This window comes from Pelobates fuscus, chromosome 8, assembly GCF_036172605.1.
Source record: "Pelobates fuscus isolate aPelFus1 chromosome 8, aPelFus1.pri, whole genome shotgun sequence".
In the NCBI taxonomy this organism is placed as follows: Eukaryota; Metazoa; Chordata; class Amphibia; order Anura; family Pelobatidae; genus Pelobates; species Pelobates fuscus.
This window is the reverse complement of record NC_086324.1, coordinates 38,928,879-38,946,868: the sequence shown is the minus strand read 5'-3', so window position 1 is coordinate 38,946,868 and position 17,990 is coordinate 38,928,879. Positions and strand designations below refer to the sequence as shown.

Sequence of the window (17,990 nt, the reverse complement as noted above, 5' to 3'; positions counted from 1 at the left end):
TAAAATAGACATTTGGTGCTTGTTTCGGCTTAGTAGAACTGAGTTCACTAACCACTTTTAAAACTAGTGTAATGCTTTGATAACTGAGTGCAATAATTTATTATCTTGTTTTCATACAGATATTTGACAGTGGTGTGACTGTAACAGAAAGCATTGCTGTAGATTGGGTGGGAAGAAATCTTTATTGGACTGATCATATTTTGGAAACAATTGAGGTTTCTAAGCTTGATGGGACCCATCGGACTGTGCTGATTAGTGCAAATGTGAGCAATCCAAGAGGACTAGTACTGGATCCCCGAACAGAGTAAGATACATGTATCATTTTACATATTGATGGTGCATGTTAATGGTTGCACATGAGTGAAAGAAAAGGCGTTGAGTATGTCCAGTGTGACACTTATATTAGATTACAATTGCATTATGCAAGAATACAAATGCGCTCAAACCACCACTACTTCATGACTATAATGCACATCAGCCCTAATACATACAATAAAAAACAATGTAATCTGACTTTTGCAAGTAGGTATTTGATCAGAATGTTTTAATGTAAAAGTATCCAATTTTGGTTAATGAATGATTAGTAAATGCAAGCCAACGGTCTTCCTACAACTTGTCCTCACCTTCGGAATTCAACTCTAGCAGGACTATATTGTAAAGTGAGAATTCAAAGTGAATTTCAAGTTTCAAGGTACATGTCTTGACAAATACAATTCAAAAAAATTAATGATAGAGAATCAAATACTATCACTACATTGTGCTAGCACATGTCTATATTTCTTTAAAATCAGAGGTTAAGATTGGCCCATTTTCTCCTCTTAATCAGTTGTTCTGTGATCTGCATGTCTGTTATCAGGGAAACCCTCCTTTGGGTGTCTCTCCTGCTTGACTTCAGCCTAAATCAGGGATTCCCAACTCAGTCCTTAAGTACACCCTACCAGTCCAGGATTTAGGGATTACCCTGTTATGTCTAAAGTGTTTTCTTTTTCTTAAAACACCTTAGACACAACTGGGTAATCCCTAAATCCTGGAATGTTAGGGGGTACTTAAGGACTGGTTTGGGAACCACAGGCCGAAGGGAAAGTAATGCCTACAAGAGGAAGTAGGGAGGAGAGGCAGACTCTGTATGAGAGAGAAAGATCCAGAATGGTTCATTGCAACAGCAGGCAGGCAATCTGAGAATGGAGAGAGAGAACATATTTTATTTAAGTAAAGCCAACACAAAGTGTTGGGCACTTTTGACCTGTTATGGTAAGCAAGTCTGTACTTCCCAAACAGGAATATGCAGGAGAGGTGTGTCTTAGAGCAAGTTTAACACCCATTAAACATGATTGAGGCCCTTAAGAGGATAAAGGGGTGATGGAAATAAATTAAAATATGAGCTTTTAATAGTATTAAGAAAACAAAAAAACACTTAGTTGTATAACATAAGTCAAGACAGATGATGAGAAAACTGCTAACTTATATTTGTCATGACTGGCTAACTTTAAAGCCAAAATAGCCAAAATGAAAACCGTATTGACTTGGAGAATAATTCATCTAATTTGGCTTCCAGTTTCATATTCACTTTGAATTCTTACTTTAGTAAGTAACCCTGTAGTTCTCTCTGTTTTATTAAACCGTCATGTCACCCTTCAGACGTGCTATGATAGAACTCATTACAAGGAGCTACCACTTTGTATCTGGTAACCATATTACTTGTAATAATTTCCTAGAGAATATTTTTGTATAATTGCCCTGATTAACTTACTCTGCTTAAAACTGGACACTCTGAATACCATAACTACAGTTTAGTATAATCTGTATGGTGGAAGGAGTCTTTACGTGCAGTTTCTTTAGCAGGTCTTTGTCTAATAATTTTTGTGTGGTTTTAAAAAAAACAGGGCTCCCCTGGTACCAAAAGTCCACCCCATGCTGACACTAAATATCATTTAATTTCCTCACTATCTGTCCATACTTGGTCAGCAATGACTGGCTGTGAGCTCTATAAGTGGCTTATCCCAGTAGACTATTATTGCTGGCCATATATGGACATATAATGAAGATAAGCATTTCATTATTGCTGCAGTAGGGGGAGTATGCTTTGGGGGAAAAAAGATCCTTGTGTTTTATAAAGCCACTGAAAAACAGTTTGACAGAACCCGAGGGATTGCATCCAAATCATCATTATGCCATGACCTCTGCAATAAACAGCATCGGCTGTTTAAGAGTGTCCCTTTAATTTTATTTTTGACCATCGTTACTGAGAAGCCCTCAAATGTCTCCATTGACTAGCACTCAACAAAATTCTAAGGACAGTCTTCCTTGCTTGTTCTTTTTCGCCTTTCTGTTGCTGCATATTTTGCTTTGATTTTAGGAAATTACCCCAACAGCATTTATGGGTAGAAGGACAAACATTTGACCCATTACAGTAGTCATAGTAAACATAATGTCATAAAAATGAAACACACGCGATTATTTAATTTCCCTTCACTACTCTAATATATCCTGCAAAGCATTTAATATAAACTATAAAGAAATGTTCCTTAGTGTTAGTGCCAAATCGGAGAGTAAGCAGTGCACTGCTTACTGTTTCTCAACTGTTGCAAAAAGTTATCAATATGTAGCAATTAATGACATTTTGTAATTTCTGTAAGACTGTTAATATTACTTATTTTTTAAGTGCCCGTTTGATGTTTTGGACGGATTGGGGTAGAAACCCTCGCATTGAAAGAGCTGGTATGGATGGAACATTGAGAACAGTAATCGTTTCAGAAAAGATCTACTGGCCAAATGGCCTTACCATTGACTATCCCAGCAAGCGTCTCTATTTTGCCGATGCCTACCTGGATTATATTGATTATTGTGACTATGATGGAAATAATAGAAGGCAAGCGATGGCCAGTGACTTGGTGAGATACTTCAGGGTCTTAATAAACTAGAAATTGTTTCACCAACAGAATCTTCTGTGTCACCAACGCATTGTTTGCTCTTTAATAGGATCTCGAGAAGTGTGGCACCTGTACACCATTACAAATCTGCAAATACTACCAGAATTGCTTCACTTGTCCATTCCATGTTTAGAATGATCTTCCTTTTTATCATCTGTGAAATGTTAGTGTCATGTGAAACATTCCTATGTTTGTTTAAGACCATCAGGACACTCAGAAATACGAAGAAAAATAAGGGATGCAGTATATGCCTGTTTTTTTCAATCAGCTGGGCAGAGACGTTAGTGGCTAAAATATCCTTTTGGAGTCTCAGAAGTGAAATTTCTTCTTCAAAAAAAAAACCCCAAATGAGCACAGTCTCCTGTAACCCTCCAGTAAAGGGTCAGGTGTTTACTATTTTCCTGTTACCCACCAGTTAGGGGATACACTAAGTTCCCCATTTATCTACCAATAAAGAATTAGGTAATGCCTCTTATAGCCCACCAATTAAAGATCCAGGGATTCCCATAAACACAGTATTTAAATTGTTAAATAAAGACAAATGTTAAACAAATCAACATGTCCCCTTTATATATGACTTCTCTACTTAACCATCACTACACTGGACTAAAATAGGTGAGCTTCTTCTCTGATCTTCAGCTAGGTAGTAGAGGAGCAGATATTGAAGTCAATTTTCTCCAATCTGCTAAACTGATAAAAAAAACCAAAAAAAAACACAGTTCTAAATTTCCTATGCTTTAAACAATGCCCTCATATCCTAGCCTTGACATTAGTCATTCAGACAAGTAAAACCTTCAAGTCCCAGGTGTCTCTAAAATCATCTTACCTCAATAAAACCCTTTAATAACACCATTACTCCTCTTGGGATAAGCCCAAGCTTAGCAAATATAATAAAGAAAATAAAGATATAGTGGGAGAAAGAAAATAAAAAGAGTTCAAAATGTCTAGAACATGTGATGACACAAAAGTGACATTTAAACTGGTATTTTTGTTTCATAATAGGTCCTTCAACATCCGCATGCAATTGCCATTTTTGAAGACTACATATATTGGAGTGATCGATACACACATCGGGTAATTCGTGCAAATAAATGGCATGGCGGGAACCAAACTGTGATGATCTATAACATTAACCAACCAATGGGAATTTCAGCCGTCCATCCAGTTAAACAGCCTGGAGGTATACATGGATATGTATAATGCAACGTTTTAGTTAATTTACTTTCTATTATTTTCTAATCCTTATTTTATGCAATGTTGTGCAGTTGCATAAACACTACTTTTATCAGTGAAATAAATGAGCCATTTAAGTATACACATTTGATACAAAGTCATGTTTATTTACTGAATAGGCACATACAGGGGATTTGATGCAAATATATTCGAATGAACCTGCATTTTCCATGATTCTTTGCTTTAGTTACGAGATATGTATCATATCGGTCCCTAGTTTGACAGAAAAGTGACAGAGACGTGATTGCTAGCAAATTGTGGGTTGCTGACAAACATCAAAGAGACCTTCGCATGCTGGTGACAGTGTAAGGAATCATGAAGAGCATCAACCCAGCTGCACTTCAAATCTAGATCTTTTTATTGACTATTAAGCTTGATATTTCTCCCTAGTAACCAATAGGGCAAATAATCTGCATACAATTAATGCTCTAGTAGTTTATCTTTAGAAGGACATTCTGGACTCCTGGAGCACTTTAATTGCTGAAATACTTTATGTGTGAAGAGTGTGTACTCTTTTTTTCATTGATATTTTTTATTTCACATTTATACTTAATGCACTTTTTTGGTTTTAGGTGTCAATCCATGTGCATCAAATCCTTGCACACACTTGTGTTTGCTCTCACCAAGTGGGCCAAAGTTTTATTCCTGCGCATGCCCTTCCGGATGGACATTGAGTTCTGATTTGATGAACTGCCAAAGAGGTGAATAAGAAAAATATTATATATTTTTTTTAATACACAATTTTGGTTTTCTCATTGTATTGGTTTATTGAAAAAGATCAGACCGTATAGATCAGACTGTGATGATCCTGATTGGTGGAATGGACTGACCTATTAATAATGACTAGGGATAATTAATACAAAGGGTCACATCTGATCCAAGGAATGGTGGATTGAGGAGTTTCATGCACCCAAACTGTGTACTGTAGGTTTTTGCATCATTACTTTATCATTACATTACCTGTTGACAGCTTTTTCTGAACCGGGAGATAGGCCATTTAATCCCAAGCACAAACCCCTCTGTTTTCCTAAACATGCTTTTTGCATAATTACTAAATCATAATGTTCTCTTAAGATAAAGATTGTATTATAATTTTCCATCAATTTTCTATTGTTCAAAAAAGATTTTATTTATTTTTTATGAATGCATTAATCATTATAGCCATATAATGATATTATATTTCAATACACAGCTATAAAGATGGAAGCTTGCTATAAAAATTAAATAACTAGCATTTTTTTTTACTCAAAGTTAGTTTTTCAAAAAAATACTTTTGTCTTCCATGACTGACACTGACTGTTCATCTTCCAGCAAACAGCTTGCTGGCTCCTTTGTTAAGGAAGGACCAGAAAAGTTAAATCAAGCTTCTCTATCTATACTTTGCTATATACATAAAACATTTTTATTTTGCCATTTTAGAGCCGTTTTTATTAAATGAGAACTGTCTGTTTCCAGGATTTTTAATATTGTTTACTTATCTCTACATTGGACAAATATGAATTTGTGGATTGTGAAAAAAATTACATTATAGAAATCCAAACCTCTTTATCCTGCCATTGGGTGCCTCCATCTTAACTCCCTGTCAGTCATTGTTCTAAGTTCTGTCCTCTTCACCTGGAAATCAGCAAAGAAAAATCACACAGACAATTAACAAAATCATGCTGATTTGCAATTTGTGCCCTGGCTTTGCCTCGTCTGAACTGGATAATGTCATTCTCCATATTTTTTATATAAATTTAATAGAATACAAAGCGTCTCATGAAAACAAAAAGCCCTACACAAGGTTTATGTTATTTTAAATGTTTTATTTAGTGGCGTTTTATTGTTTTATTTAGTTTATTTATTTAAATGTTTTATTTAGTTTATTTATTTATTTCAAGAGAAATAATAGTTTTAACTATTTGAAAAGTGCGGCATTCTGTATTGACTTATCAATGTGAGTCACTTCCTGGTTTGATAAGAACTTCCTGCAGAAGCTGCACATCTTGGGGTTTTGCAGCAAATATATGAGCGCTATGTGCTATATTTTTTAATTATTATTTTTAATGTAATATTTTTTCCTGCATATTTCTAAAGCATAATGCATAATGCATATAATGCATTTTAAAAAAAGAATGAATGAGACCCAATTTTTTTGCATTTTTTTTCCTTTTTTGAACATAGAAAATGCTATTAAAGTCAACTGCTAAATATCTACATTTTTTGGAGCAGATGAAAGCTGTGTCACGTCACCTCTGTTGCCATAGCGATCATATAGCTAGTTAATTTCACTGTGAAAGATTTTAATTATTGCTAATGATTGAAAAATAGACCTTTGCCCATTCATCTGAGACTTATTATGATCTTAATCCTTGTTGACAGTGTTATTTTTTTTGACCAGCTCAAACTTTCAGCAGAAAGATTACATTTAGGAGTGCCCATTCTTCGTCCATTGTTCTAATTTCAACACGGTAATATAGAACTCCTGAGATCTGAAATTGTAGTGTTTAAGGAAAAAAATATCTATACATATATTAATTAGAAGCCAGGTAATCATTTCTTGATAGTTTCCCACGGCTCACATTATTGGCTGCTCTGATAGTCTCGGAGAAAGTTAACTTTTACATTTTATATATATATATATATATATATATATATATATATATATATATATATATATATAATTTTTTTATTTTTTTTTTATACTTAACGTAATAACTTTAAATTTTTTTACTACTTGGGAAAGATTAGCAAATTAGTGAGGATATTTGTCATTTCTCAACAATGTGTTTATGAATTATTTTCTTTTATAAGGAACAAATTGCTATTTGTTTTCCAATATATAAAAATGTCGATATGTTATTTTTTTTATTGATTGTATTATTCATACATAAAATCAATGGCTCACAACCTACGGAAATGGACTCCATCTCTATTTTGGTGGAAATAAAGGAAGGACTACATTTACCGTGTGTTATTGCTCTGCAATATAAACAAAAAACATATATACACAATTTTGATAGTGAAGGGGGGTATGATATCTGGATACAGTGACAAGTAATTCTGCAGTGTTGGATCATTGAGTGTTCTAATAACCCTGTTTGCAAGCTTGCAATTATTAATGTAAACGTGTAACAATCTCTTCCTAGATTCCAAGCCTTTCCTGATTGCAATAAAAGATAACATCATTTATGGGCTATCCCTTAACCCAGAAGAAAAAACCAACAATGCTATGGTACCTATAACAGGTATACAGAATGGATATGATGTCGATTTTGATGATTCTGAAGAAATGCTCTATTGGATTGAAAATCCTGTAAGTAATATGTCATAGTTTCTCCCCTAATCTCCCATTTAGCTCTGTTTTGTTCACTGCTATAGATCTGCTCAGAGATTGAGTGTATGACTTACTTTCAGGAGACTTTGTGCTCTAGAGAGTAAGTGCTGCCTACAACCGACGAAGGGCAACATTTACCTCTTTTAACCCATGTAGAATTACAACTCGTATGATGCTCTAAGAGCCTTACAGGTGGACAACTACCCATTGGTCCACAGGTTTTCCTCTTTATATCTTGCTAAAGTTACTCAAAAGGGGGAAATAATGTACATATGTATAATCAAACTGCAATAAGCTGCAATAAGCCACTATTTGTCATTTCCTCTAAAAAAGCAAATACTTTTGGCTATACTGTTGAGCATATATCAGAAGTTCTGTACATATTGTCGGTTTGTTATTGTTGTCTGATTGGTGTTGTGGCTCTGTGATGCTTATATCACTTCCTATATAGCATTGACCCTAAATCAACTATTAACATGTTTTTTGGCACGATAGACAGCCTTCATCAGAGACTTGGCAGTCCTCCTTCAGCATTTATACATTTCCTAGTAAATGTGGTATTTATAGGCCAGTTACAAACATTGTAAAAATAACTGATCGTGATTGGGTATTTTATACTTTTTATGTTTACACAATCAGACATTTTACAAGAAGTAGTTAAAAAAGAGGAACCTATTCTATCCTAAAAACACATTGCATGTTAATTTGCCCGAATCCCCTTATTGTCAGTAAATTATTAATTAAATAATAATCAACTAAGCATAAAATTCCATATATATTAATAATAAATTGCAAAATTAATCATATACAAAGTTAACTCTCCATTTCCTGTAGGTGTGGGTCAAGGCAGATGTGGTTAGTTGCATAATATCAGTTACTGAGCTACACGGAATACTGTTACTTACATCAAGTAGGCAAACACGTTATAGACAAAACGGCACACACACAGAATGCCAAGGTCACTACATTCTTCAGGTCCATCTCTCTCCAAAGTCTATACACTGCCAAAGCATTTCTGATGGACCCAACCCCTTCAAAGTCCATACGCAGTCCATTAAAATAGGTATTAGGGTCAAAACGTTATATTTATTAAGTGTATTTAATGTATATATTTTTTTCTCATCTGTTAATTTCACAGGGGGAAATTCACCGCGTCAAGTCAGATGGGACTAACAGAACAGTGTTTGCCCCAGCGGCTATTATAGGGTCACCCATGGGTTTGGCGCTTGACTGGATCACTGGGAATCTTTACTACACAAACCCCACAACTCAATCCATTGAGGTAAAACCATATGCATAACATGAGGCTACCAACTGTAAACACACACATAATGCAGGCAGTGAATGTCATCATCGATTCATAAATGTCACCATCATGCCCAAGGATTTTTAATAATCTGTTTACATATCCTCTATGTTTTAACAAATGTGTTTGGTGAGGTCAGAGAAATGAATGTAAAAATCCAACATCCGTATTTACTTCTATCCTGCAATGTGTGCCAAGGTATGACAAGGTTGAACTGGATTGTAATGTAATTTGTTAACCCCTTAAGGACACAACTTCTGGAATAAAAGGGAATCGTGACGGAATATTTCCGTCATGTGTCCTTAAATGGTTAAACTTGTAATGTGTATGTAAAAGACATTCAAATTGTAGGTGATTTTGGTTCTTCTTTAGTGAGAATAGCACAACATAAAACCCATTTATATAAGGAGAACTGTTCCCTATAATGTTATACTTTTCACTATTTGCTGCTATTTGATCTCATAAATATGTTAGTTAACCAACTGCAATTTTGCTATAAGGAATTGGTGGTGGTGTTGAGTCTGCTATTTTCTGGTATCCTAACAACATGGGTGAACATGGGGTGTTTCAGATGGAAAAGCCTCCTGTATGGACAATTTGCCCCTTCTGCTTCGTTTCAGATCCCTATCTTCACTTTTAAATCAATGTTGGTTGACACTATTCACTGTCTGGTGGATCAAGTATGATGCAACTTTATATTAAAAATAATAATTGTCTGGGAGAAAGTAATTGATCAGATCAAGATAATATATATGAGTGTATAATTTTGCTATCACGCATTATGATTTAAGAGTTTTGTTTCCTTTAATAATAAAGAAAGTGAATGTGATAAATTACTTTTTAATAATTACAATCAAAATGCTTGTTTTTATTTTCTTGCTAAAGGTTATAAAAAAAAGCGATGTTAGATATAGAAAAACTCTCATTACAAATGACGGAAAACAAACTGGATCTGGAAGACCAGTCGGCATTGCAGTCGACCCAGCAAACGGGTACGATTCATTTTTCTCAGTGCATACTGTATATTAAATTTAAATCTGAATAGATAAATATTTTATTAAATTTCTTGATGCATAACCCACATTTTCTCATTATATTTTTCTATTGAGAACTTTAACTAATAACGTTAGCATAGAATAATAATAAACTAGATAGATAGATAACAGCCAGATAATTGATTCAATTATTGGATGCCTACCCTAAACCTTCTCTCTACATTTATCTGTCAAGATAAATCTAGCTAATTTTTTAAATTTATTTGTTATTTTTTTATTTTTTATTAATGAATCCATAGAAAAATGTACTGGACAGACCAGGGGACAGAACGTGGAGTACCTGCAAAGATTGCCAGCGCGGACATGGACGGCAGCAATCCAGCTATCTTATTCACCAACAATCTGGAACACGTTGAGTTTATCACGATTGACTTTACGGACCGGAAACTCTATTGGGCTGTTACCGGAACTGGAGTGGTAATCACTAATTATAGATTTTTTACACTAACAATTTAATTTATCGTTTCTTTACAACCCAGTCATGGGTAATCTGTAAATTGATTCATTGCCATTAACATGAAAAGTCATAATTGAAATGGCTGTTTTGAATGTAGTGTATAAAAAAAAAGCAAACCATGAAAAGGCATGTTTGTGCATAGACCAGTGATGTCTAACCTTACCATTCCAAATATTTCACCAAATAAATAGGGCTGAGTCTAGAGATAAACACTTGCTAGAAGTGAATTCCTATTTAGCACTATTGTAACACTTTCAGAGCTAGGCTGAGAATACAAAAGTCCAACTTTCATCTGGAACACTGAAGAGAAACACATGAAATAAATAGAAACACAGTTTTGAGGTCTTTAGAAGTCAAACAATATCATTCCATCCCAGGGCAAGTCTTACTCCCATGAACTGCAATGCAATCTACCATGCAATTTGAATAGCCTTCTAGCTGAAGTGGTGAGAAGTGGGCATAAGGCTATCCTAGATATAAGAGACTAATAGAAGTATTTAGAAAATTGGGCAATCTAGATGGGCCGACTGGCTTTTATCTGCCGTCACATTCTATGTAATTCATCAGACCAGGCAACTATGGAATCATCATGTGATGACGTTAGTTGTATTTTGTATTCTCTGATCTGGGCGCAACAATATTCGCTACCAGGATGGTGCCGGCTGCAGACAAACATTCAGTTCTAGATTCCTGTGAATGAAAAGGGCAGCAAGTCAACAAATCGGATTTACTGCCTGTACATCATGAAAGATAAACATTGTATCACATGATTCTTCTTGTTCTTCTTCTGAATGAGAACATGAAATAAAAGTAAAGATGAAAACGAGATCTGAAATAATAATGTGGGGGGTTATATGTGAATTAATGGATGGTAACTAATGTAAAATTGATCTTTTGGATGGGAGTGTATGAAATTGAGATAAAGGCATCCATAAAATGACTATGAAGGGGAAGCAAGTGATGTGAGTGATGAGCTTTTGGAGTGGAAAATGTAAACTTGGGATGAAATGTGATAGAATTCTAAAATGGCCACTGTCACATTGGAAAACTGATAGATCTTCCAATGGATGATTCAAGATAAACATTCTATATCTTGGTTAGATGAAAATATATTTGCAGTGTTGTTTTATTATGGTCTGTAGAAAGACATTTCAAGTGACAGTGCCATTTTAACTTAAAATGCCAAAAACCAGGACCATGACAGTTCACCTGTAGAAAGCTCATTCCTTTTATAATATTGTGAACTTACAATGCCCTTGCACTGTGTCCAAGAGTGAGGTCATATATTATATTAACAAAAAAAAAAATGCACATTTTCTTTGAGAGGAAAATAATTGCCTCATCAGGTGTTTTAAGTCTTAATTAAAGTGTAACTGATCCCTTAGATTGAAAGAGGAAATTTTGACGGTACAAACCGTGTCACCGTGGTTCACCATCTCTCCCACCCCTGGGGAATAGCTGTTCATGAAAACTTCCTTTATTACACTGACCGTGATTATGAAGTTATTGAAAGAGTTGATAAGTACGATCCTGCAAAGAAAGCTGTGATGAGAGACAACGTTCCTGGACTGAAGTGCCTCCGTGTCCACTACAGAGACCGTGAGTATTCTTGCTGTAAAACCTTTAGGACTGAAACACACATTGTCTGATTAAGCAGATTCCTAATTTAGAACTGGTCTATGGTACCTCGTATCTTACAATATTTCCGATAATGCCTACAAATGAAATAGAAGCATAAAAACACTTTTGTTACATGCTGCTAGTATTACAAAAATAGACAAATATAAGGGCTAAATGCCTGTACTAATGGCATTTTATCAGCATCTTTAAAATGCAAAAGTAGAGATTAGAGATTTCAGGCTTGTGGAAGATTTTATGTTTTCCGGTTATTTCACTCGGTATGAGAAGGTTAGAGGATTTTCTTATTTGTTGTAATGCAGAGTAAAGTGGACCTTATGTTATCAAGTTATGGGTAGAAGGGCTAAACTTGTTGATTGCTGTAGAAGTGTTTTTTATAGACCTGATCAATTAAATGCATGTTTGGATTTTAGTGTTAGCCAATTGTTAGCCAATTTAGGTCTTTTAAATTTTATTTCTACAAGAGTGCGTTAAAAGAAACAAAAAACGCATCAGAGTCTAAGTGCCCACGCAGAACGAATCAGCTTGATTAACAATTAAATCATCAAACAACAAGCGTACCAATGAAAATAATTCTTGAACTGGCACTATTAATGATGAAAAGAAGACAGTGCAGGGGCGAGCAAAAATACATTCACTAAAATGTGCATTATTGGGAATGCATTTTATGCACAAACAGCCAAAACAAAAAGATTGCTGACTTGGCAAATTTTGTAATTTGTCTCTTTTGACACAAAATGTAAAATCCACTTTGATTTCCCAACAACACACACTTTAGTGAATAAATAAATAGTTGTAGTTTTTATTCTCTTGAGATCAGTGTAGCTTTTACATTAGCCAGATAATTATGGAAAGACTACGTCTCGCAGGGAGACTGCCAGAAGTCATATCTTACCAGAAACATAGCGAGAACAAAAGCATGTGATTTGGATTTGTGAATGTTAAACATAGTAATTAGAGCACTATATACCGGTACCTGGAATAACCTCCCAGTAGAAGTAGTAAAATCTGGCACAGTAAAGTGATTCTAGAATGCTTAAGATCTGCATAAGAATGTCACGAAGATCAAAAAAGAATGAGCTAATCTCGAGAAATCAAACAGAGCCATGACAATATCTGTGGCATGGAGCCATATTAGACAGGCGAGTATATCAACGGAATAATACAAGGGGTGAAGACAGGAAATGTATAACAGTGTCTCCAAAGCACTATATTGTGTTTTGGCAACAACTAATTAAAACAACAAAATGCTTTTTGTTTCATTAATATATATATATTTTTTTTGTTTCCGTTAATGTCATGTAAGTAGTTTAAGTAATACAGTAATGCATTAAACCAATCCATTATTAAAAAGATAACATAGTGCACAATGCGCACACACCTTAATAAGTAAGCCAATAAACAATTCAAATACTCCGTTTTCAGATAATAGCCTTGTGTGTGACATTAAAGTTCCATTAGTCGCATTTATTTCAGTACCCGTTGCATGATAAAAATGTAACATTGTAGTTCTATAGGGCAAAATCAAAGAAAATGTCTGAGTATAAAAAAATATTTTCCAGAGCTTTTTCAATTTGCACAGCCATTGGCACAAATTAGATTGTTGCATTTAGAGCAAAATACACTTTTCATTACTGCAGCTTGGCTAAAAACCCACCGTTTACTCATTTGACCCCTTTATGATGTTGTATACACCGATGATTAGAGCGATAATGACATTTATTGCAAATTAGGATGAAACACTGCATTTGGAAGGGTTAAGCAATTCTTGTTATTTTTCTTTCCTGTTTAGCATCTGCTGGTTCTTCCAATGGCTGCATCAATAATCCAAATGCTTGCCAGCAGTTCTGTTTGCCAAAGCCCGGAGGACAGTTTTCATGTGCCTGTGCTACTGGCTTCAATTTGAGTGCCGATAACAGAACCTGCTCGTTGTATGATTCCTTTATAGTTGTCGCTATGTTGTCAGCTATCAAAGGCATCAGTCTTTCAGATCACTCTGAAGCTATGGTGCCAGTGGCCGGACGAGGTATGTCATCTTTATGTACATGAATGTATATATTAAATATTAACCAGCAACAACAACAAAATTTCATTTATAGGAATATTTACCTACCTCCAAAGTGTCTCTTCTTACACTATTACAGCCCTAGTTGCCAGCCCAAACACCTCTGCCCCTTCATTTGTAGAAATGCCATTCTGGGTCATTATGGCTGTATCATAGATATATTTTTATTTTTTGTAACAAGCCACATATGTTTAAGGTATGAATATTACTGCTCAAGGATCGTCATTTAAAATGTTTATAGAACTTTTTATATCAGACAGTTCAAGGTTATGGGTTCACCCTGTATATTACCCCTTCTATTATTTTTATTATTTAGTACAATTTTCAAAATAGCATTGTGTGAGACCCATATAATGCAATGCTCTGTAATAAATGTCAAAAAAAGTAGTGTCCTCCAGTGTCAGCAAAATACCTCAACACTAAATTTGCACTATTTATCAAGCAAAATTAACTTTCAGACACTTAAAATATATGTTTGAGGGGGGGCGGGGCCGACCACCATGCTGGCAGGTCGCATAAAAGAACAGCTCCTGCGTCTTAGCCCAATTTTAACAAGAAAAACAGATTTAATACCCATTAAACGACTGGCAAAGACAACCCTGTGTAAGCAGACACCCTGGTCCTGAGGAGAGGCTTGCTGCAGAGTTTTAGTCCCTCGGAGGGGCGCTTCACCGTCTCCCGCGACGGGGAGCGCTCGGGCGGTGAGTGAGGTGGACGGTCGCTACCCTGCTATCCTGCCCACCAGTGGTATGAGCGGCACACAAGGCTAGGGGGGTCTGCCCCCCCCTCTGGAACGGTGGGGGTGATCCCTGTCCCCACCCTGGGCCCGCCAGCAGCCAGGCTGTGACGGAGCCCCAGAACTCGGAGGCCGCAGCCAAAATGACGGATACCACAAGCCGAGTCCCCAAGTCAGTGGAAAGACAGACGCACCCGCCCTACACTGGCAGCAAACTGACACGGGACACGTGGAAACTGACATGTACCTGCCAAGACCCACTCCGGGTCAAGCTGAACGGTGGCGGAGAAACCGGAACCACGTCACACCCATGCAAACAGCAGCACAAGCAGAGACCGACACCGGAGACCTACCACTCAAGCACATTCACGTGCACACAAAGAGAGGACCCTCAAAGTGAGAGACATGGCACCTGCGACAAATCCCTGTACACTGATCCTTTCAGAGCACTGCGAGGAAGCAGACTCACACTTACCGATAACCCGCAGCTGCGAAGTCACCAAGAAAACGACTGCAGGGATCTAACTCCCACCCAAGGCAGACAGTGTACCAAACCGCAAGTACACCATAAGAGAACTATCATTCTGCCACTTGCCTGGACTGCACTTAATATGGCTGTTCCCAAACTTGAGTCTCTCTGCAGTCACTACACTTCAGAGGCAAGCCTCACGGCACACAGACACTGACTCTCATCAGGCTGACGGGGGGTTAACCTGGGGTGGAAAAATCTACGCATGTTTGAAGCTTCTCTATATTGATCTACTAAACTGATCGGCTTGACCTTTGATTTAGTTAAACTGTTGACAACTTCAACGTTGCTAAGACAATCTCATAAGACCTAGCTTGAATGTCATTATATGTTTTAATAGCTCTAGCCTGTCTAAGTCACTAGCGTTGCAAACCAGAGTTAACTACAGGGAGTCCAGAATTATTAGGCAAGTTGTATTTTTGAGGATTAATTTTATTATTGAACAACAACCATGTTCTCAATGAACCCAAAAAACTCATTAATATCAAAGCTGTATATTTTTGGAAGTAGTTTTTAGTTTGTTTTTAGTTTTAGCTATTTTAGGGGGATATCTGTGTGTGCAGGTGACTATTACTGTGCATAATTATTAGGCAACTTAACAAAAAACAAATATATACCCATTTAAATTATTTATTTTTACCAGTGAAACCAAAATAACATCTCAACATTCACAAATATACATTTCTGACATTCAAAAACAAAACAAAAACAAATCAGTGACCAATATAGCCACCTTTCTTTGCAAGGACACTCAAAAGCCTGCCATCCATGGATTCTGTCAGTGTTTTGATCTGTTCACCATCAACATTGCGTGCAGCAGCAACCACAGCCTCCCAGACACTGTTCAGAGAGGTGTACTGTTTTCACTCCTTGTAAATCCCACATTTGATGATGGACCACAGGTTCTCAATGGGGTTCAGATCAGGTGAACAAGGAGGCCATGTCATTAGATTTTCTTCTTTTATACCCTTTCTTGCCAGCCACGCTGTGGAGTACTTGGACGCGTGTGATGGAGCATTGTCCTGCATGAAAATCATGTTTTTCTTGAAGGATGCAGACTTCTTCCTGTACCACTGCTTGAAGAAGGTGTCTTCCAGAAACTGGCAGTAGGACTGGGAGTTGAGCTTGACTCCATCCTCAACCCGAAAAGGCCCCACAAGCTCATCTTTGATGTTCCCAGCCCAAACCAGTACTCCACCTCCACCTTGCTGGCGTCTGAGTCGCACTGGAGCTCTCTGCCCTTTACCAATCCAGCCACGGGCCCATCCATCTGGCCCATCAAGACTCACTCTCATTTCATCAGTCCATAAAACCTTAGAAAAATCAGTCTTGAGATATTTCTTGGCCCAGTCTTGACGTTTCAGCTTGTGTGTCTTGTTCAGTGGTGGTCGTCTTTCAGCCTTTCTTACCTTGGCCATGTCTCTGAGTATTGCACACCTTGTGCTTTTGGGCACTCCAGTGATGTTGCAGCTCTGAAATATGGCCAAACTGGTGGCAAGTGGCATCTTGGCAGCTGCACGCTTGACTTTTCTCAGTTCATGGGCAGTTATTTTGCGCCTTGGTTTTTCCACACGCTTCTTGCGACCCTGTTGACTATTTTGAATGAAACGCTTGATTGTTCGATGATCACGCTTCAGAAGCTTTGCAATTTTAAGAGTGCTGCATCCCTCTGCAAGATATCTCACTATTTTTGACTTTTCTGAGCCTGTCAAGTCCTTCTTTTGACCCATTTTGCCAAAGGAAAGGAAGTTGCCTAATAATTATGCACACCTGATATAGGGTGTTGATGTAATTAGACCACACCCCTTCTCATTACAGAGTTGCACATCACCTAATATGCTTAATTGGTAGTAGGCTTTCGAGCCTATACAGCTTGGAGTAAGACAACATGCATAAAGAGGATGATGTGGTCAAAATACTCATTTGCCTAATAATTCTGCACTCCCTGTATAACACTCATAGACCAGCTACTGCACTGCTTAAGCCACATACTCACATAGGTAATGCTGCCACACTAGCAAAGCACAAACCAACACATGGCAACCACAATGCAGCATATCCTACGAAATTATATGCAATCGCCCAAGCGAGAACCTGCATATCTGTAAACACCTCACTGTAACATTAAGCGAGAACAATCTTGACATGTACACATTTAACCATGAATGTCTTATAGCTTGTTATCTTCACGAAAAAAAAACAAAAATCTGTGCTGTTTAACCTGTCACGATATGTAATGCTATGAAACTGCGTGCAGCAGCTGTCGTGGCTCTGCACGCTTGCTGTCATTTCATGCGCAAAAAAAATAAATAAAAAAAAATATGGCAGTGACCGTTTACACTGCACAGAGTTAAAAAAAAAAAAAAAAAAAATATATATGTTTGATCCACCTTGTATGTATATGTTTTTTTACCCCCATTAAATAAAAAAACGCTACATTAAAAAAAGTTACGTTGATACAGTTGCGTATTGTGCCGGTTCCTTAATTTTTCTTTCTTAAAATGTAAAACATATTTTTTTTACAGGCCGCAATGTTCTCCATGTCGATGTCCACATGCCTTCCGGTTTCATTTATTGGTGTGATTTCAGCAGTGGTCAAGGGTCTTACAATGGGATCAGACGCATAAAACCTGATGGGTCATCATTTCGAAATATTGTCACCGGTGGGATAGGTCGCAATGGAATTCGTGGAATTGCTGTTGACTGGGTGGCAGGTGCGTGCTAG

General features: G+C 36.8%; 1 protein-coding gene across 1 annotated transcript in view; it reads left to right on the top strand.

Moving 5' to 3' along the window:
• Nucleotides 1–17,990, top strand: part of LRP2 (LDL receptor related protein 2) — a 176,142-nt gene that overhangs the window by 95,240 nt on the left and 62,912 nt on the right. Inside the window, exons 28-38 of the mRNA XM_063429700.1 lie at nt 120–304; nt 2,663–2,891; nt 3,933–4,110; nt 4,736–4,864; nt 7,292–7,458; nt 8,618–8,761; nt 9,671–9,777; nt 10,080–10,257; nt 11,683–11,896; nt 13,728–13,961; nt 17,791–17,979. Of these exons, the coding sequence (XP_063285770.1) occupies nt 120–304; nt 2,663–2,891; nt 3,933–4,110; nt 4,736–4,864; nt 7,292–7,458; nt 8,618–8,761; nt 9,671–9,777; nt 10,080–10,257; nt 11,683–11,896; nt 13,728–13,961; nt 17,791–17,979 (1,954 nt within the window). The remainder of the gene's footprint in view (nt 1–119; nt 305–2,662; nt 2,892–3,932; nt 4,111–4,735; nt 4,865–7,291; nt 7,459–8,617; nt 8,762–9,670; nt 9,778–10,079; nt 10,258–11,682; nt 11,897–13,727; nt 13,962–17,790; nt 17,980–17,990) is intronic.